Below are 22,360 nucleotides of genomic sequence, written 5' to 3' on the forward strand. Positions count from 1 at the left end.
AATTCACATTTTTGCATTTTCAGAATATCTTTGTAAAGCGTGGGATAGATGGAGATGAGTGACTTACAAAAAATAAATTCTCACTTAATTTTTTACATGTCATCACCTTGCTAAAATAATGGTTGTTTTTCAGAAAACAGAATATGTGACCTAGGCCATAAATTGGCCTAGGTCACAGTCTTGAGATAGGCCATTATAGGCCCACTACTGATAGATACAGTATGAACAGCAAAACAATTGCAGAAACTGTAGAACTGCCTTTGGTTTAGTTTCCTTGGTAACCTGAGGTAAATTAGTAATAGCAAGAATGCAGAACTACTGGCAATAGATAGCAATGCCAAGGTTATGGAGTCTACCTTTTAAATCATATACATGTGTGAGTCATCTGAATTATGTAACATACAAATGGGATCAAACATGTTATGCAGATATACAGTAATTCCTTATTGTTTGTCGGTATCCAACCTGAGCATTTCTTTATTAAATTCATCCTCTAGTCAGTTAATCTATAATATAGATTATAGATAGTTCACATATTATGTGAACTCTCCTTGAACTCCATACAACACTTGTGTGCACTGCCCTCCAACATTTCTGTGGGGTTCCCATTTCAAATAAACAGGAGGAAAATCTATATACAAAATTACAAATAGAGATCGAGATTCATGATTCATGATTCTTGAATCATGACATATATTGCAAAGGTACTGTGCAGCTAACCTGGATTTAGGAGCATAATTTGCGGAAGGAGCTAAGAAAACAGTTTATCATCATGTAGAAATATCATGAAATGAAGCAATCATTTATAGATGTTAGATATCCAAAGAGCATTATGCTAATGTTCAGCACAGCTAAATTGTACATTAATCCGTCCATCTGTTGCCATCTTCCATTAGGTCATGTAATTTCTGATGTAGCAGGGCAATTGTAATTTTAACTGTAAGACATATTTTGGGGTTACCGTAGTCATTCATTAAACCTAATGTTAATATTGTATTAATGTTACAATTTGCAAGAGGAAAAGACTTGGACCTATATCACACAAATGCACTGTTTAGTCCAAACAAATAAAGTTTTTTTTAAATAAATAAGAAATAACCAATTTAGTCTTTGGATTAGCTATAGCATCTCCTCTTCCACATGCAGCAACAACCATTGAAGTGTTATTGGGCAAGGCACACAAACTCCCATAGGGAGCAATGTCTCGTTGTTTTACTGTACATTAAAAAGAAGATTGTGTTTTTCTTAACTCGCCTGACTAGATAAGCATTCACAAAGCTATATCTTATATTGAATGCATGAAAGATACCAATGGAAAACTGATCTACAGAGATGACATTTTCATGTGATTTCTTTCAGGAAATGCATGATTACTCATTTACACAGAGCACATGTGAACAAGAAAGCCATCTGCACCCCTCCTTCTGTGTAAAAGAGGAGGAAAAAAAGATGGAAACAGAAGAATCTAGAATCCAGAGGGTCTATTTGACTAACTACTAACAGGCATTAGGGCTGGTAAATAATCCCACCCCAGGATGAAAACCAAATACAACAAATGTATAAAATACATAAAACAGGAAGAAAAAAATAAAATAAAACAGGTCCCATTGTCTCAAAACGTAAATAAGATTTGTTTTTTTAGCAAATTATAGGACAAACTTACTATTTCTAGTCATCTTAGTTGAGCAAACAGAGTATATGTAGGGTTATTTTCAGGTGACTCTTATTTACTTGGATTCTTATTCCACTCCATGTACTCACTAGACATGATACATAATAATTCAAAAGTTAACTTGATCCAACACGGAAGGAAAATCGTTCTGTTGTCATATTACCTTGTTCAATTTGTTCGAACAAGGATAGATAGATAGATGGATAGATGGATGGATGGATGGATGGATGGATGGACGGACGGATGGATGATTGATTGTCTGTCCTCAGAGGGGAATTTCTTTTCCACAGTCAATCCATACAAGCCAAAACACATAAAAAAGAAGCCGTTGCTGTTTAACCGCAGATTTGTAAAATGACAGGAACAGGTGACCTATCACTTTAAGAGTGTCAGCCTCTTTCGGTGTGCTCCTCATTGTTTTTTTCTCTCACAACATTTTTCTTCTGCCATGCACTGCTTGTTGCCGAGGTAACTGGCCTGAGAAAGCTTTAGCATTTATCAGCACCGCCTGTTGAATCAACTGATGCTGCTGACATTCAACTGGCTGATTTGAGTGCTGTGTTTTTTCATTTGTCACTGGAGACAACAATTATTATATTGTACTGTACTATTGAGCTAGATATTTCTTATTTACTGTCTGGAAAGTTTTTCAAGCAACGCAGTTACAGCAATACTGCTATGTATTCTGGGACTGAATACGATTCAGTGTGATATCCTTTCAATAAAAATACATTTTGTCAGTTTCCTCATGCTCATTCTTTCAATCAGGTGAATAAATACCCTTACAAATCTCCCTCAATGAAGGTTAAGAACAATAATTTGAAAGATTCATTGGGAAAAAAAGAAAATATTACACTACTACATTTGAGAATTCACATTCTTCTTTGTTTATGTGGCCTTCAACAGTCAATTTAGTATTTGTGCACCTCTGAGTATTGTGTAGAATTTGTGAACCATTCCCAATGTGTAATCATCTTGGAACCATTGAACTGGGATGTGACATCTTCCCGGTCAAATGTTACAATCTGGAGCGGCCACTCCACTGACATTGAACGATGAGGTTGAATCACCAGACTCCTATAATTTCTGCCTGGAATTCTACTGTCAAATAAGCTTTATGATTAAGTACAACAGTTCCTAGCATTACGGTGCTTCTCCAGCAGATGATGCTGTGATCAAAGTGTGTGTGTGTGTGTGTGTGTGTGTGTGTGTGTGTGTGTGTGTGTGTGTGTGTGTGTGTGTGTGTGTGTGTGTGTGTGCGTGCGTGCGTGCGTGCGTGCGTGCGTGCGTGCGTGCGTGCGTGCGTGCGTGCGTGCGTGCGTGCGTGCGTGCGTGCGTGCGTGCGTGCGTGCGTGCGTGCGTGCGTGCGTGCGCGCGTGCGTGCGCGCGTGTGTGGTGTGTGCGTGTGTGGTGTGTGCGTGTGTGTGTGTGTGTGGTAAATGTAGTGTACGATGTGTAGTGAAGACAAAGGATGTGTAGTGTATCTGTGAACTGTGTCATCACATGGCTAATAAAAATAGTTTATATTCTATTCTATTAAGACTGTACTGAAGTGTACTTAGTACTCAAGTACATGTACTTTGTTACTGTCCACCACTGCATGTAATATTGTAGATGGTAGATTATTGATTGATTAGACTGTCATGTACCTGCTCCTCTACAAACTGCAGCATCAATCAATTCTCTGCTGTCATTAACTGCAGTTGTTACTCCCTTGGTATTTCTCTTGCCCCATATAACTTCTAGTGCTGATGCTCAAGGTATGATGTCAATAAGCGATGCTGTAAAAAGAAAACTACATTTCAAGGTAGCCAGAGGCTCAAGATGTATGAGCACCTTGCAATGATAGCTCCAACTTACAGGTGTGCACAAGAATAACCTTTAAAAAACAATATGCTTTAATATAATAGGCAAAGAACGTTTATTTACAGAAGTGTTTTACAGAAGGCATAAAACAGGCATTTTTAAATATATACGTATAGACAGATCTATGTACAGCTTGTACATAGATCTGCTATTTTCAAATAGCCGATGCATATAGGTTTAAAGTACTCATGTCATGTGGCCTAAGTTGCTTGTTTTGGGCTCGTTTTCCTCGACCCGGTTGCTTATTTCTCTCACAATATATGGCAACGCTGCCTGTAACAATGAGTCCTCAATAACGTCGGCCGACAGTTTGTGCTCAACTAAATGCAACTTTTGCCAACAGACTGCCAGTCTGTTTTAGTCTATTGTAGTCTGAAGTAATCTGTTTGGTGGAGAGTCACCTTAAGACAAGTTGGAATGTTGCCTGTTCTCCTCCTGGCTGCGTGTGCAAGTAGCCTTTGAGCAAGACACTGACTTCTCCTGATGAGCAGGTTGATGCCTTGCATGGTTTCCTCCACCATTGGTGTGTGAATGTGTTTGCAAATGGGTGAAGGTGAAACGCATTGTAAAGCACTTTGGAGAAAGGTGCCAATACAGTCCATGACACAGATTTATGCTGTGACTGAGGGGTAGATAAATTAATTTCTCCTCTCCCCAATTGTATCATTGTAAACAATATGGGTGTTATACAGAAGGGGAATTAATTCATTATGTGTGATTATTATCAGTCAGTGTTAAATAATATGTCATGTTGCTGTTATCTCCGTCCTTCCCATCTTCCCCAATGAAATTGATCAATATGCAGCGTCACTCATTGTGCTCATTTGGGACATGCTGGTACTAGACTGATGCAACATCTTGCAATAAAGAACTTGCTGCATATAACCCATAGGCTACCAGATTCAGGTAACACAGATATAGACATGTTTACCATGAGTTGAAGATTATACATTCCCCACTTGTGCCCTAGCTCTCTTCATTGACTTTGTTTCCCTTCAGATAGGCTACACAGTAAAATCCTCAGTGCTAAATCATTTGTAACTCCAAAAGTGTACACATGGAACCAAATGTACCAGTACGGGTCCATTTGACTCCACTTTCAGAGTTAAATGAACACTTGACAATATAGTTTATAGCATTTTTTCCACATGTCTATTTTGCCGGACTGGATGCAGTGCCCAAGGGTCATGGTGATTGAGATGAACTGCTTCATTGATCACCTGTCACAGGTATGGATTAAGGCTGGGATCAATGGGACCGCCTTCTGGACTGGAGTGGTGTCAGGGGGAAGTCTCTGAGCCTGATAATGGGTCTGTGTCCGTGAGTGTGTGTGTCCGTGAGTGTGTGTGTCCGTGAGTGTGTGTGTGTGTCCGTGAGTGTGTGTGTGTGTGTGTGTGTGTGTGTGTGCGCGTGTGTGTGCGTGTGTGCGTGTGTGCGTGTGTGCGCGTGTGCGCGTGTGCGCGTGTGCGCGCGTGCGCGCGTGCGTGCGTGCGTGCGTGCGTGCGTGCGTGCGTGCGTGTGTGTGTGTGTGTGTGTGCGTGCGCGAGAGCGCGTCTGCATGTGAAGGCGGATGCCTTTCATAGTGAAATTGTAGTACATTACATGTACTACAATTACCATTTTGCTAAATTAGTTTGCTAAAGTACTATCATTAGGTATAATGAGGGGATTAACACATGTATAAAAATAAAACATAAAGAGACACAAGAGAATCAAACAATGAAATTACAACAAATTTCAAACAATGGAAAGGCTTTTCCATACAAGTACATTTTAAGAAGCCTTTTTTTTATTGATAGATTACAGTAGGCTGACAGGGGATGGGGAGAGACATGCAGCAAAGGTCGTCGGGATCGGGAGTCGAACACCCGACACGCTGCCAGGCTGGCATTGCAGCCTAGCGTGCCTGGACCGCCAAGCTGCGGCCCTGGCCAAGAATGGATTTAAAAGAAGATTTACAGGTATGATTTATCAAGCCTGTGCTCCACAGACAGGTCATTCAGAGTCGAGGACACCTCAAAGGTACGGTCACCCTTTGTCTTCAGTCTCCACTCGGGAACAACCACCCAAGGGCCTCAGGCTAGGGGGTTACTAACTCAAAAATGTAATCAGTGGCCAGGCCATAAAGTGCCTTAAAGGTAATCAGTCAAATCTTATAATCAATCCTAAAGCAGACAGGCAACCAGTGGAGAAGTAAAATAGGAGTAATATAATATAATAATATAATAATCTTCTCGTGGTTTTATAAGTCTACAAGCAGTGTTCTGTTACAATTTGGAGTGTTTTTTGTTTGTTTGTTAAGGCATGTTAAAACGTCATTGTTAAATGGTCAGCATTTATATAGCATCTTTATCTCACACACATTCATACAAGTCAGGGATTCAGTGTCCTGCTCAAGGACAGTTCAACATGAAGCCAGGAGCTACTCCAGAGACACAGCCTCCTCATTGCAATAGTCAAGCCGCTTAAATGCATGTATGATGATTTTGGTGTCTTTAAAAATCTAAATGGATCTGATCCTCCTCCATGTCTGAACAAGTGTGTTAATGTGGCTCTAAAAATGTAGGTTGGGATCGATTGAGGTCAACAGACCTGACATCGTTAGGCAGAACCATATACAGTACTTGCTGTATGTCAAATAGTGAAAATAGATCTACGAGCTCACAATGCCTTGCAACAAGACACATTGTGGCCTTGTAGATCTGTTATTTTCGCAGAATGTTCACCTATTTTTGCCTGATGTACACCAACACATTAACTGCCGGAGGTATTTTCATATTTTTTTAGCCAGTGCCAGAGTTTTTCATTGGAAAAAAAAAAGTACTCAGGAGCCGAAATATAGACTTTTTAAGTTTTAAGTTAACAAGGAAGTGGATAGGAGTCTAGATCTTCAACTAATCATATCTCCTTGGTCTTTTTTTTTTTTCACTTCACGTAGATCTACGCGATTGGCACGTGGCGGCTTTAAATCGGTTCGCGTAGATCTACGTGATTGGCAGTGAAATGGTTGACATGCCCAACGTGGCTAAAAAGAAAAGAAAAGGAGACACAACAAATTATGTTTGGACATAGAGTGTCCAAACATAATTTGTTTGGACAGGTGACAGAAAAAAATGGAAAGCAAAAATATCCTTTCAGAAATCTTAAAGAAAACTAACACTGCATACAGTAGCTGATTGACAGACAGCACTAACAGAGTCAGTAATATAACTAAGTCAAACATTATTGGTTTGTGGTGAGCCAGGATGCCATTTGACAGGTATGGCATTTTTTGATTCGCTGTTTCCTTTTTAATCAAAAAACAAACTTTAAAAAATGTTGAATGATTATAATACTGCTTTAACCTATTCATCTCACATCACATATTCCCAGCAATAGCTGTAAGTGTCAGTGGGGATATCTACAATAAGCTGTGAAATCCATACAATTTAAAATGTAGTATCACTAATCACTAACCTCAACACCTGATCAATTTTAGAGGGACATATTGTGGATAATCTTCTTCACAGCTTATCGAAAATAGAGGGTGAGTCTCGTGAGACCTTTCAGTGAATAGGCTACAAACAGTGGTGTCAAGTAACTAAGTAGGCTACATTTACTCAAGAACCTTACCTAAGTACAATCTTGAGGTATTTTTACTTAACTGAAGTATTTCCAATTTTCAGTACTTTTGCTTCTACTCCACTACATCTCAGAGGCAAATATTATACCTTTACTCCACTACAATTATTTGAAAACTTTAGTTAGTTACTTTGTAGATTCTGATTATTGTTATACAAAACATACATTAACCACTTCAGCCCTATATACATTTTGACCATTTGAAAATAGCCAATCTACAAGTTCACAATGCGTCGCAATGCGACACATTGTGAACTTGTAGATCTGCTATTTTCAAAAGATAGAGAATTGAAAACTTGATAAATGGGACATTCTGCATAATGAGTACTTTCTACTTTTGATACTTTAAGTAGCCTACATTTTGATACCAATACTTTTGTACTTTTGCTCGAGTAGCCTACATTTTGAATTCCGGAATTTTACTTGTAACAGAGTATTTCTACACACAGCAGTATTGATACTTTTACTTAAGTAAAATATATGAGTACTTTTTCCACCACTGGCTACGAAACTATCTCTAGGACCCTGTGTGTGTATCTTCTCCCTCATCCTTTGTAGTTTAGTGTTGAGAGATGAGGGAGACTGAGATGTGCTCCATCCTTATCACGAATCACATCGAGCTGTTAACAAATGGAGAGGATAACATTGCAATTTAAAACCTAAGGATCACTACAGATCTTCAATTATTATGTTCTACTTTATTTATTTAACTTATTTTCTGAAACTATGAAGGCTCTTAATTACATTTCGGCTGCCCTGCAATTGGCTGAGACAGTAATATAGTGACCGTTAGCTTTGTTCTTATGATAGACTTGCGCTCAATCAAAGATATTTCAAGGAGAGAGATCACGTCGAATTGCGCGGAACTTTTTCTTTTTCTCCTTCGACGGTTTAAGCTGCAAATCCCTTGTTTTATTTTCTTCACTTCAGGTTAGTCTGCTTTTTCCTTTGAATACGTGGTTTGTTAGTTTATTGTGTATGTGTTTATTTCTGTGTCCAGAATGCTCAGACGCGTGGGAGAGAAGCCTAGCTCTGGTCCATAGCGTTAGAAGGAGTTCTCCTGGACGCTATGTTACTTTCGAGCCGTTGCCCGCACACCGCTGGTAGCGCAGCCACTCGTCGTCTAAATAGTCAAAATAAAGAATACACTCGCTACTCACCAAAACAAAGACGGTTTTAAGATGTGAACGCCTACTTTCCTGAGTTGGAACACTCCGAGCCCCCCACCTCACGTCAAAAATACACCTTTTGGACAGACAAGAAAATATTCCACCGGTTGGAGATTTTTTTTTAGTTACTCCACTGCGCCCCCTACAGATTTGGTCAATGGATTTTTATATAAAACAAGATCTATAGGGGACGCAGTGGAGTAACTAAAACGTTTTTCCATCCGGTGAAATATTTTCTTTTCTAGACAAAAAGTGTATTTTAGACGTGACGTGGGGTGCTCCGAGTGTTCCCACTAAGTAAGGAAAGTAGGCTTTCAAAATCTTAGTAGCGAAAATGATTTATTATTATTTTTACTAGAGACTACCAGGGGTGTGCGTGTGCGGGAAACAGATGAAAAGTAACATGGCGTTAAGGAGAACTCCTTCTAACGCTATGGACCACAGCTAAGAAAAGCCCCATGCCCCCCCCCCCCGCTTTGCGTTGATAAAAGTATTTGCAGGATTTCCTGCTCACAAGTCACAACAATAGGCTATATTATCGAAACGTTTGATCAACTTGAGCAGGTGCGTTTTTCTAACGTGAATACATTCTCATTTAGTGGGAGCGAGCAACGTGTCAGTGAATACTAATTAGTAGCTATCAATTGCATGGTGTCTCCTCTTTACGCAAAGGTTGGATGTGGGAAGCAAAGCAGATCAATCATCCACTTACAAACAGCAAGTGTTTCTAAAAGGATAATTTGGTGAAAAAAGAAGACGCGTATCAGAATCGTTGATTATAAAATGCACAAAGCCCCGCGCATCGCGCTGTGATAATTCAGTGGTTCTTAACCTGTGGGTGGGGACCCCCACATGATTTTTTGGGGGGGTCCCCAGATGACAGTGAAGTGACATTTTAAGGACTTTTAAGACCCTTTTAATAGCTTATCATTACTGCATCAAAGATCATCAACAAACTATACTGTAAAACTGGTCAAACATTGGCCAAATTGTCAAATAATATAACAACGAGCCAAAATTGCAAGGCATTGTGAGCTTGTAGACCGGCTATTTTCACAATAGCCTATTATTCATCTGTGGAACCAATTAAGTCAAACGAAATTGAATGCCTCAACTCCTACATTCCAAGTGCTTGTCAGGGTGGGGGGTCCCCAGTTCCAATATGAATATTTTTGAGGGTCACAGCCTGAAAAGGTTGAGAACCACTGTGATAATTGAGCGTGTCTTCATTATTGCCTGTTCTTGTGTGTAGGAGTATCTACATGCAGCCATGGGGAATAGCAGGGATCAGTGCGCCTCTACACTTCTGATCTGTCTCGCGTTGACAGCAGCGCTCTGGCAAACGAGGTAAAATGTTTGAATGAAGAATTATTGCCTTAAAGCAGTGGTTTTCAACCTTTTCACATCAAGGTCCATTGTTTATTCGCCATTTGAGGACCATCGTTTGATGAGATTCAGACATCAGACCCAAAACTTAGAATACTTTGTTATCGTTGGATAAGATTTTGTCCACAATTCCATGCTGTATTGATGTGGTACCCGAGAGATAACAGGCAAACGTTGATCAAAATAACAATTCTTCTACATTCTCTAATTGTGTTAGACTTCTTGTAAATTAAGAAATGCAGATGTTTAACAATAATGTAACTCTTGAGAGCATATGGGTCCATTTGGGTTTCATTGTACACTCATTGTACACTCTTTCAAGAGTTTTATTGTACACTCTCAAGAGTTAAAGATCTATATGAGGGTCCATTCAGTTACCAATTCTCCATCATTTAGCTGGGGACCACCTGGAACCCCCTCAAGGACCACTGGTGGTCCCCGGACCACTGGTCGAGAACCACTGCCTTAAAGGAAAGATCTGTTTTGATGATCACTTGTCATCTTCCAGGGGAAATCTTCAACCATGTTGTTGGACTTCAAATCACGTTTCATGATTGAACATGATGGAACGTGGGCACAACAATGCATTGATTTATACATTTTCCCCATATAAGTGGCCGGCCTATCCATGGCCTATACTGTATAGGCCTATTATGCTCTGTTGCTGTTTGTTTTGAGTCGCCTATAGGGTAGTTTAGAGTGGTTGTATAAAGAATAAACATGAAAAAGAACACTGCTTTATTCACATTTCCTTATAAGACTAGATACATGTACCTGATTTTGCTCCTCCAAATCTATATACTGTAGGCTAATGAGACAATGGTGTAAGAATCATCTGAATTCATTTACCATAAAGCTCCATCCCAGATCACATTTGCATATTCAATTGTGTTTTAGCTCCAAGATCAGATGGCGCACAAATGTTCTGCCTTGATCTGGGTCGTCCTTGTAGAAGAGTGTGTGTGTGTGTGTGTGTGTGTGTGTGTGTGTGTGTGTGTGTGTGTGTGTGTGTGTGTGTGTGTGCTTGCATGTGTTTATGGGTTAGTGCATCTAATTGCTCATGTTCAACAATAACCTCTTTCCCAAACCAGGCCATAGAAAACATTACTAATAGTGGCCTAGTTACATAGAAAAGATTGAAAATGAGAGAGCCCTGACATATCAGCGACGGTCACCTCAAATCACAGAAGTGTATACTGTAATGATTAATAGAGCCCGCCACTCTTCCAGAGGGCTCCAAATGAAGTTCTCAGATCCCAGAGCCATCTCTACACCTGCTCTTACTCAGAGGAATATTACAGATTTTTAATCAAATACAAAATTAAACACCATTTCCTAAATTAAACACGTGATGCCAGGTGAATGCCATTACATGGCAGAATGGAAAATGTACAGTATAGACTAGAGTTCAGAAGCAGTTCATGGTTGGTCGTCTTAAGGTGTTATCTCGACTCTGTTGATTAGGTCAGTGAATGCTGATCCTGCAACTGATGCCTTCAAAAACAACATAACCCTGTTCACAAGAATCTTGGACAGACTGCTGGATGGCTACGATAATCGTCTACGGCCTGGTATCGGGGGTAAGGAAGACCTTTAATATTCACCTTAGATGAACATACATACTGTATATTGTATACTCTCTCTCTCTCTCTCTCTCTCTCTCTCTCTCTCTCTCTCTCTCTCTCTCTCTCTCTCTCTCTCTCTCTCTCTCTCTGTGTGTGTATACTGTATGTATACACATACAGTATATGGCTGAGTATAGTGTATACTGTAGCATTTGAAATGCTAGAGAAATGTGTTTTACTGTATAATCTCAACATTATGCAGCATAGGAATTTGTCTGTTTTTATTTTGAACCCTCAGTGGCATTCTCAGTGCACTAGAGTTTCCTCAAATAATTTAGTGCACAATATAACAAAACTCCCAAACTTCTAAGCTCAAGACCCAAAAAAGGAATTTGGTATCCCAAACTAGAGAAAATAGCCGATCTACCGGCTCACAACGTGTCGCATCGTCAAATGTATGGAATGTCCTTGATTTTTTTAATTAAAAACTTGTGACCCATAATAATGGGTCCCGACCCAATGTTTGGGAAACACTGTACCATAACATCACTCACATGCCAGGTGCAAATGACATTCTCGGGTACATAACTTGAGTTGCTTGAATGTAACCTTAGACAATCTGATGACATAATAAATCCCATACTATAGTATAAAGGTAAAGGTAAAGAAGCCTCATGAGGTTTTGCCTTCAATAACAGGTTTCTATAGGCTACTGTATATGAAACTATAATTCATTTTTAGAATCCATGTCAAGAATTTGTGGTTGTAAACATTGATGAATGAATCTCACAGAAAATACGTTTTAGCCTCTAGGTACCCTTGCCATGTCTAAAAGAACACTGCCCTATAATTACAGTGTTATAATGTGTTTAATCACAATGTACATTCTTTGTTGAGACAGAAGAATTATATCTTCTCATATGGATTCAGTACAGTGTTTGTGGCGCTCTATCCATCCTCACCTCCCCGATCATCCTCCATGTTTGGCATCTCATTTCCAACTGGCCCCTCACCCCAAAGCTGAGCTCCTCCCTCAGGATTTGCTGCCATTTGAAATTCAAATTCATAGGGCCATCAGCCCAGCCCCGGAGCTGCCATATGGGGATAGACCTCCTTTAGCTTGGTAGACTTTGCAACACTGGACTGCTTGAATACTGTATTTGCTGATAACGAATGAAGTCCAAGTTCATTCTCATGTGTTCTGCCATAGGTTAGGTTTGCACAATACAATTAATTATTACCTTATTTAATCCCTTGTTCAATAAAATTAGCTATTACCTTATTTAATCCCTTGTTTTAGATTGGCTATTATAATTCAAAATAGTCCACTTGCTTTCTTCATTCATTCATTCATTCATTCATTCATTCATTCATTCATTCATTCATTCATTCATTCATTCATTCATTCATTTATTTATTTATTTATTTATTTATTTATTTATTTATTTATTTATTTATTTATTTACTAGCACAGTCCTGGAATATCAGTGATTTCACTGGAGAAGATGGTCAGTTAATTCCAGGTTTATGGCAGTGGATAGATTAAACCTATTTTTGGACTGTAAATCAAATTCACTAGAGAGCCTCTGTGAAAAGAAACTGAGAGAAAGTGAAATTAGAACAGACATAAGTGCACAAGGCTTTGGCAAAACCCAGTCAAACTGAGCTCACTGAATCCACTACTACTGTTCCCTTTAAGGTCAAGTGGATCCTTATTCCCTCTAAGAGGGTAATTCTGTTGATTTTCCTATGAGAGAAGAGTTCTGCTGGTGAGGCAGCCTCCACAGTGACTCGTGTTGCTGTGTATCATTTCTGGACAGGGCTGTACTGTGTCCATGCAGCTCAAACCTTACTTTTTCCTCCTATAGCGTACTGCGAACAATGATGTGAGATCTGTGGCTCATGCAGTAGGTGGAATATAAAATGGTGATATGAACCACTTCATATAAACCCAAATTTAAACATAGGCTATTCATATCGCCTGGGGGAGAAAAGAGGGCCATAATGTAAAAAAAAAAAAAAGATATCCTATTTAAAGGTTCATTTATACTCCCTACAAAATTGATCCTGAAATTCTGTTTCAGATATTTCATAAACCAGGTAGGCATTGATATATGAGTTCAAATGTATCAGATTTCATTCCATTTTAATGCAAGCCACTTTGGGAAATTGCACTCAACGAAAGCAGCATGTCCCTCTGATTTATGCCAGTAATCTTTGCACTGATTTCTTTATGCCACTGGACAGTTTGATTTGTAACCATAAACATTATACAGTTCTCTGGACGGCAAAGCTTCTAAACTGATGTACACTGATGTAATTATGACTCCAACAACAATCAATTAGTAAAGCTTTAGAAGATGAGTCTAGAGAATGTCTGAGGCAGTGATCTCGTGGGGGTAGCAAGAAAATTATGGATGAACGAATGAATTGAGGCTACATAGTACACACATTTTCTCCTGCACTCATTCATTGCCAAACTTAAACAGGCCATGTTTGAACTCTTCCATTTTCTTTATTCACAGAAAGCCCTTAATGTAATTATCTTAGTGAACTGTTTAGATTCAAATCTATTCAAGTTTAGTAATGAGTCAAATATATTTTTTGTTGTAAATGTTGTGGCATATATAAGCCAGCAGTGAATCCAAAGTCTCTTACACGTTCTTTGTAATCATGCCAGGGAGGGAAAAAAAGTGACTCCGGCTGCTGCCACATCATCATTAGTGATCTTGCAAGAAAATACACTTTTGGTCACCCTCACACCCTGTCTTATTTCTGTGAAAGCAAACATTCTCCTATCCAGACTTTGACATAATGTAACTGCTGCCTCACACTGATCCAGGTGAATAATGCCATAATGCCATGGAATATACACGATCAATCTGCGTCACAAATTTCAATTTAATTTTGAACTGGACTTGCCTTTTTATATAATTTTAATATAGTTCATAATTATGTTTTACAGACATCAGTTGATCAGTATTCAAACTATGTATTCAACAAACATGTAGCCCTGATATATTTTATTCTTCAACATGTTTATTTTACTTTGTATATATGAGGAAAAAAATATATAGATATTAACCAATAGCCACCTAGATGGACGTGGCAATAGATATTGCCACATCACATAAAATATTTTTTTTGTTCTGCCCAAACTTGCAACTGTAAAATTAACGTTTGGATACACAGTGGGATTTGTATAGTTTCTCAACATAGACCGGTCACCTCTGACAAATTAGCAATGCCTCAGTGAGCCCATCTGTACCAAATGGTTCACATTGGACTAAAAGCATGCATATTTATGGGTGTTCTTGCTGAATAAATGAACTTTAAGTATGAATGTTTCTATAAATAAGTAGCCTTACACCCCAAGGCATTAAATGCACTCTGGATCTTTTTAAATAGTAAACAAGATTCCCCCCCAAGGGCTGTTCTTTTGTTGGTTTGCCACTGCAAGGCTGTGTCATTTGTATAAATTTCATTGTGTTTGTGCTTTGGAATTAAAATGCACATGCACCGGAACTGTCATGTAGGTGGTCTTTTATGGAACTGGGTCTTCTTTTCCTAAAAGTAAGCAGGATGATGTAATATTATTTCATGGCAATTTATACAGTGTTTTACCCTTGTTAAACCAGTCAAATATTCATGTACTCTGTCTACACCTTGGTATAAGGATCTACCACATGGGTGATGTCTTTGTATTAGTCGTCATTGAGCCACCATGCAGAGCTAAAAAAACAACATCTCATTCATTCATTCATTCATTTATGATCAGGTGAATCCAATTGGTGTTCATACTGTACTCTAGTAGTCAGCTTTACTAGTTAAAAGCAGTCTGGAGTGTATGTCTTGCTAAATGGATTGCACCTATTATCCTGCAATCTGCCAGAATCTTGTGATTTACATGATGTCATTAATAAGAGAGCATATTCATTATATGTCTGGTGTGCTTGTGGTGGGAACTGAGGAGTGCCTTGCCTTGCCTTGCCTTGCATCAGAGCTCTTTACTTAAGAGTAATGATCTCTTTAGATTACAAAGTGAGATGCTGCTTTCTCTGTAGTACGGAGCGTAAAGTAAAACATAAAAGCTTTTTTGAATTGACCAAGCATAAGAGATCTAGCTGCTGTAATAATTGAAAGAGACAGTCTAGTGAATGCAAATGGACTTAATGCTGTGACTCCGTACGACCAACTGGAGATTGTCTGGAAGTTACACATCGCTTCAATGACAAACACCTCTATTGCATCAGTGTGAGCATTTAGGACACATTTTATATGCTTGAATTATAGCTTACATGGCATTATGGTGTAGCAACTAGCAGCCTAAAATGTGATATCTCATAGTAAGCTTATACAATGTCTTTCCAGTGAATTGTATTGATTACTGAATTAATTTTGATCATAACTGTTGTGTTGGAGCTATAGTATTCTATAATCAGTTGCTTTATTATCAGCATATTTCAGTATTTCAATGTGTATTTTGCATACTTTGCTTATTTACCCATGGCCAGCCCCCTGAATTCCCAGATTGTATAAAAAATTCAATACACACTGGAAATGTGGCTACTGTCTGAACCATTATCCATTCAGCTAGTATATTTGTGACTGCGCATGGTCACACATACATGCCAGAAACAGATGTGGCCCGTTCACTTCCATTCTTCTTTTTCTCAAATTTTTTAACCCACGATTTTGTAACCCTTTTTCACCCGGTGCCAATTTTCTAAGTGATCCTGGGTGCACGTGGAAGGAACATGTTATTCCAACCAGTTCCCTTCCCCTCCATCAGGCGCCCCGGCTGTCATGGGGGAGGCGGTTTAGCGACCAGGTTTTTGTGAGGGTATTAACTACCCTAGGAGACACGGGGAGAACATGCAAACTCCACACAGAGTAGGCCCTTTCGCCAACCCCACCTAGGGTATGGGCGCTGATGATGCGGAGGAGAAGACACGCCCACAGCGTCCATGACGGGAATCTAACCCAGGACCTTCTAGCTGTGAGGCGACAGCGCTACCGACTGCGCCACAGTGCCCCCCCGCTCACTTCCATTCTGTGGCAGCAAAGGGGTGTAGCTTCCCATTGTGGCATGTTGACGAGTTGCGTTATATCCATGGAGTTCAACACTGGTGAACTTTGACCGGGCGTCGGTTCACACCACTTGACAGCCTTTTCCCTTGTAAATTTCTTTCAGTGTGCCAACCACTCCAGTGTAAGCCAAATTAACTACACACAATCAAATTGCTACTGCCCACATCCGCAAGACAATATAGGTAATTGACATGTCTGACGCCTCGGCATGTGTTTGGGTACTCCCCTTCATACGCGTATGTGTGACGGTAACAAAATTCCACATTTGTAGGGACAGTTTCAGCTGAGTTGTGTAGTTCTCTGTGATTGGTCTACTTTCCTTGGGGTGAATGAAATCAGCAGACCAGTTTATGCTCCCATTTGCAAAATGTAATAGTGGTAACGTATCGAGCCACCAGCCTCTTCCTCAGAGCCTTGGTGGCTCGAAACGTTACCACAATTACATTTTGCAAATCGGAGCATATACCGGTGTGCAGATTTCATTTATTTTCATCACATGTTGAACTTTTGATCCAGCACCCAGCCGAGTAGGTCTGGGATGTGCGTGTCTTCTGCTTCTTCTCTACTTTCCTTGGGGGACATACATAGATATACTGTATGAGATGCTTTGTAGGACTTAAATAATGAGACACTAACACAGGCTAACAAGACACTCTTACACATACCGTACTACTCAATGCTTTCACATACATACATACTCTGTAAATCATTTGAACACTACGCATACATGTGAAACACACACATTCTGTATCCTATGCACATTATGAAATGCATACATGCATACAAGTTAAACATTTATACATCTATCTGAAACACTCACAATATAACGTTTAGAAACATGTGCAAGCATTTCACATGTATTCATAAATATCAGTAGTATGTATGCTATTGCTATACATAACTAATTTCAATAGGATATACTGTATATACATATTTCAATAGCATGTATAAATAATTTCTGTGGTATGCATGCTGTTTCCGTTTATGGTTATTTTTAGATTTCTATTTAAGAACAAATTAACATAACACCAAAGGACCATTTGGTTATAAACATTAGGCTACTACCGTTGACTGAAGTCAAACTGCGCCTGACTGGACAGTGACCAGTTACCAGAGGAAATGAGAATAACAGACTGTTAGATAATAATAGATAAACTATTGTTATAATATTTCTCTTCTTATTGCCCACAGTTGTTACCCCCCCCCCTTTGTGTATTTGGGAATCTCTAATTCGTCTTTTGTTTTTACACAGATCGTGTAACAGAGGTGAAGACAAACATCTATGTCACCAGTTTTGGACCCGTTTCAGATACAGATATGGTGAGACCAAATATAGGATATTCATTCCTGTTTATTCTTCATGTAGGCCTGTCCAGTTTACTCCTTCCTCTTGTATGTCTTTAGCTGAGGCCCTTCCATGTTCATTTTCTAAGTGGGAGGATGGTGAAGGAGATGTTCTTCTCACATTCATTACCGTGTTCCTGGAGCGCATCATCACAAACATTCCCTCTGTGTCTCACTCCATGCCCCCCTCCCCCCCCCCCCTCCCCCCTCAGTTGTTCCCTGTCTCTCTGTGTTCCTCTTTTGTGGTGTCTCTCTTCCACATTACCGTCTCTTCTGAAGTGAGACAATTGCTTCTCCATGCTATGGAATGATGACTATTCCTCTGACAATTTTCATCCGATACATTATTGAAAACACTCTCATTAGTCAAGTCAGTTCTATGTTTATCTACAGCTTTTCTATTAGTCATTCTGAAACATCTGCTCATCTACTGTGTCTGATCAAGGCCCCTTAAAATATATACATCCTCTAAAGCATTTTCTTTTAACGGATTGAACAATTGATTTAACCATTATGATGCTGGAAGACAATGCAATGGTCTTCTCAATAGAAAGTAGACTATTAAGTAGCCTTGATAAAGGCACAAGTCCTGAATTCAATAATCTATAAACAATAATCTAAAGTCCCTACTATATCCTATTTGTAAAATTGTCTCCATGGAAACACATGTGTGGGGAATTATGGCATCATAATTTATTCATGAGAAATGCACATTTATGGGACAGTGGTGAGTTATAGAAACTGGCACATGGCTGGCAGCAAGTGATTTGGGTGAGGCATTGTTCCTTGGCCAAGTGTCCAATAAAAATAAACTAGGACAAGGAATATTCTCCTCTGAGCCTCTGATTGATTTATTCACATGCAGTGGATTTTATAGGATACAGGGCCACTAGTAGCCAAAGCTGAAAAGTAAAAAATAAAGAAATAGCCTCTAGTCATGAGCAATTTGACCATATTCACACGGTGGCCATAGTGCTCTTGAGTTTTACTCTATTCATCTAGATTCAAAGAGCAACACTTGCAAAGAAATAACATAACAGCCTGGAGGCTTTTTTTCTTTGTTGCTTACTTTCTCACACAATGTGATACAAATGGGAATCTATAGGGAAGTATATAGGGTTTAAGTGGGTAAGAGCACAATGCTTGTTGTAGATTGTAGGTCAAGGGGATAGGTACAGTGCAAGGCACCCCAAATCTGCAGAACTCACCCTTATGATCTCTGAAAAATTAAATCTGAATAAAGCACACGTCTTCAAATGACACAGGAATGAAGGTTACTGGTAAAGAGCAGCATTTATTTTAGAATGGTTTTGGTAATAAATTTGTCACCTGAATCATTTACCTTAAATTTCATGAGCTAGGTTTTATTTATTTATTTTTATTTATTTATTTATCTATTTTAAGTTGTCTCAAGACAGTTTACATGACGTAGAGCAGAGACCCGGCAATTGTGAGACAGTGGCAACAAAAAACTGCCCCTTATCTGGAAGAAACGTCAGGCAGACCCAGGGGGGTGGGGAGGGGGGGAGAAAGAGAGAGAGAGAGAAGGAGAGACAGAGGGAGAGACAGAGAGGGAGATACAAGCAAATACAAGTAGTAGCAATAACAATAAAAATAATAAAAATAATAGCGTAAGATAGTATATAATAATTATATAATATAGTATAACAATAATGTTAGATGATAATAATAATAATAATGTTAGAACTAGGGACAAGAGTTGAATATTAGCAATAGATATAAGCTGTCTGTACATCACCTCAGTTTCATTCTCTGCACTAGAACTTTGTTCTACTGAATCGTCCCTATCAAATAAAATTAAAATAAGAAATATACATACATTTTATACTTTAGGTTGGAAATAAGTTAAGAGGGGTGGTCGAACTTGATATAAGATACATTGAAAATCACACATTGAAAGTTTGTTTGTGATTTTATTAATTTGCCTTCTGCTACAATGATTTTGCTATTTGTCTGTTCTTTTACTTAACTTGTCTACAGGAGTACACAATAGATGTTTTCTTTCGGCAAAGCTGGAGAGATGAAAGATTGAGATTTGATGGACCAATGAACATTTTGCGCCTCAACAATTTGATGGCAAGTAAAATCTGGACCCCAGACACCTTCTTCCACAATGGGAAAAAGTCTGTAGCTCACAACATGACCATGCCAAATAAACTCTTGAGGATTCAAGATGACGGGACCCTTCTCTACACCATGAGGTAAATAAAGTTGAATATACACAACCAAAACGTAACAGAGTGTATAATAAAAAGAAATGGAGCAATGAACGTAATCGAATGTCCAAAATACAAAATTCATTCATTTAAATAAAACAATTCACAATAATAAATGAAATATGTACAAAATAACATAAATTCATGCAGACAAAGAAGTCAGCACATAATGTAACTCAGTATTAATTGTTTAACTCTGCCAAAACAGGAGGTAGAGATTATGTTTTTACCCTGTGTGTGTGTGTGTGTGTGTGTGTGTGTGTGTGTGTGTGGGTGTGGGTGTGTGTGTGTGTGGGTGGGTGGGTGCGTGTGCGTGCGTGCGTGCGTGTGTGCATGTGTGTGTGTTTAAGGTGTGTGTGTGTGTGTGTGGGTTTTTTTATTTATTTTATTTTATTCAGTCTCAGAGAGATTGGAAGTGATGAAACAAAACGAAAAACTATCAAACAAAATATGAACTGAAACACAACAGCTGAAGCTGATAATCTTTGTGGGTTTCTTTCTCTATTTTCTGTTTACTAAAGAGCTGGAGGGATGGGGAGACACTGTTACTGAACAAACACTCAGTAACTGAATACAGAGCTTGAATATAGAACTTTCTAACAAAAACTCTTCTTTTTATTAAATTACTCCACCTTTAAACAACTAATCACAATAAACATGTAAAACGGTTATCTAACTAATAGCAACTACACATCAAAAGAAAAAGAAATCCCAAAAAGGTAGCACATCCAAAATGTCAAATAAATGGAGGACAAAGTACTCACATTTCCATTTTTTTTGGCACACACCAATAAATGAACGCTTATGCGTTTCGGTATGAGCCTTCCTCAGAGCATTCAACTCACTTTATACAAAAGGTCAGAGTTCACCTACAGCTGAAATCATATAGCAACAATAATAGCAACTACAATTAATACAATAATAAGTGTGGGCGCACCCTGAGTCATGCTGGGAAATCTTTCCACGACAAATTGGCACATCCTGGGACGCTATTGATGTTTTTGTGTTTTACATTGACACAAGACTATTTAAAAAGTGCTGAATCCAGGTCAATGGTTATCACCCTTCAATCAAATGTCAGAAAGCTCTTTGCCACATGTCTCATTAGCATAACAATACTTTGGAAAACTGGACAGATGCAATATATACAGTACCTCCATTATACAGTAGTCGTTCCTCTTCTCTACGGAATCACTTGAAATCTTTTCATACTATGTCTTGACTCTTGCTTTATATGCAACGGTGTCATGTTTCTGAGTTCATCAATTTGAATAAAACATTGCCCTAGCCCTTTTTGTGGGGTGGGATTGACCGAATTTTTCAACTTCATACAATGCAATTTCTTATCAGAGGTAGTACAGTCCTATCAAAGATGCAACCTTCTTCTATGCATTACAGATCCCAGAATGAACAATGTGAGAAAAGCTCACAGTACACTTACTTTTGATGACTAGCTTCCTTCACGCTGGTTACCTTTCATGTATTTACAAACTCATCTTCATTTGTGTTCATTGCATGCAGGTTAACAGTTCATGCTGAGTGTCCCATGCATTTGGAGGACTTCCCCATGGACTTCCACTCCTGCCCCCTGAAATTTGGCAGCTGTGAGTAACTGCGTTAATGAGGATGATGATGGTGATGATGTTAACGCCTAGACAACTCAAAGTGTGCTGCCTTAAATTATATATTGTGAAACTGGAATGCACAGCTTAATTCTCTGACTATACTCATACAAACATCAGTAGTAGAATATGTACACCAACCAAACAGGTTTGAAAGCAACATATAAGTTAATTTAATATGATGTGGAAAGATTAGTTTGCAGTTTTGCAAATGTTATATTCAATTCTGAATGGAAAACATGACATTTGAAAGAGTACAGTATAATAATAGAAATAAAACAGAGAATAAAACAAAAAATAGATACAAAAAAGAAAGTAAAAATAACAAATCATGTATTCACATGTATAACCATATATGTGAACATGCATTGTATTATGAAGCCAAAACCTTTGTCCTGTTTTTCTCTGTATTCTTTTTTCTTCTCCTTCTAATTTAACTTTTGTGAGAATTACATTGTATTTCTTTGATTGTCATGGATGTATTTTATGTTGAAAGGGTAGGCAATATAAGCTATGTAGCTTCAGCCTATACCTTTTTTTGGTCACAACTATGTCATGTATTATTGCTGCTGTTGTTTTAAGAAAATAGAGCATATTGTTTGCATAGTGTACAAATGACCAAAAATAAAAACCTGCAAAGTGAAGTGAAGTACAATTTGAGTCAGTCCACAAATGACTTGTGTTATTTTTCTATGTGTTGAGATTAAGATTTCTCATAAGTTTAAATTTGCATTTGTACTATATTTAACTGTTTAACTATACAGTGAAAAACAACAACAATTTGGGC

At 38.6% G+C, this 22,360-nt stretch overlaps 1 protein-coding gene across 1 annotated transcript in view; it reads left to right on the top strand.

Moving 5' to 3' along the window:
• Positions 1-4,725: 4,725 nt before the first annotated feature.
• The window catches only part of gabra2b (gamma-aminobutyric acid type A receptor subunit alpha2b), a gene marked incomplete at its 5' end in the record, with an annotated part of 32,237 nt that continues 14,602 nt past the window's right edge, over positions 4,726-22,360 (top strand). The window contains 6 exons of the mRNA XM_080415567.1: positions 4,726-4,767; positions 9,581-9,675; positions 11,179-11,294; positions 17,623-17,690; positions 19,716-19,936; positions 21,473-21,555. Coding sequence (XP_080271693.1) covers positions 4,726-4,767; positions 9,581-9,675; positions 11,179-11,294; positions 17,623-17,690; positions 19,716-19,936; positions 21,473-21,555 — 625 coding nt within the window. The remainder of the gene's footprint in view (positions 4,768-9,580; positions 9,676-11,178; positions 11,295-17,622; positions 17,691-19,715; positions 19,937-21,472; positions 21,556-22,360) is intronic.

Source organism: Gymnoscopelus braueri (assembly GCF_963280865.1).
Source record: "Gymnoscopelus braueri genome assembly, chromosome: 20".
NCBI lineage: Eukaryota > Metazoa > Chordata > Actinopteri > Myctophiformes > Myctophidae > Gymnoscopelus > Gymnoscopelus braueri.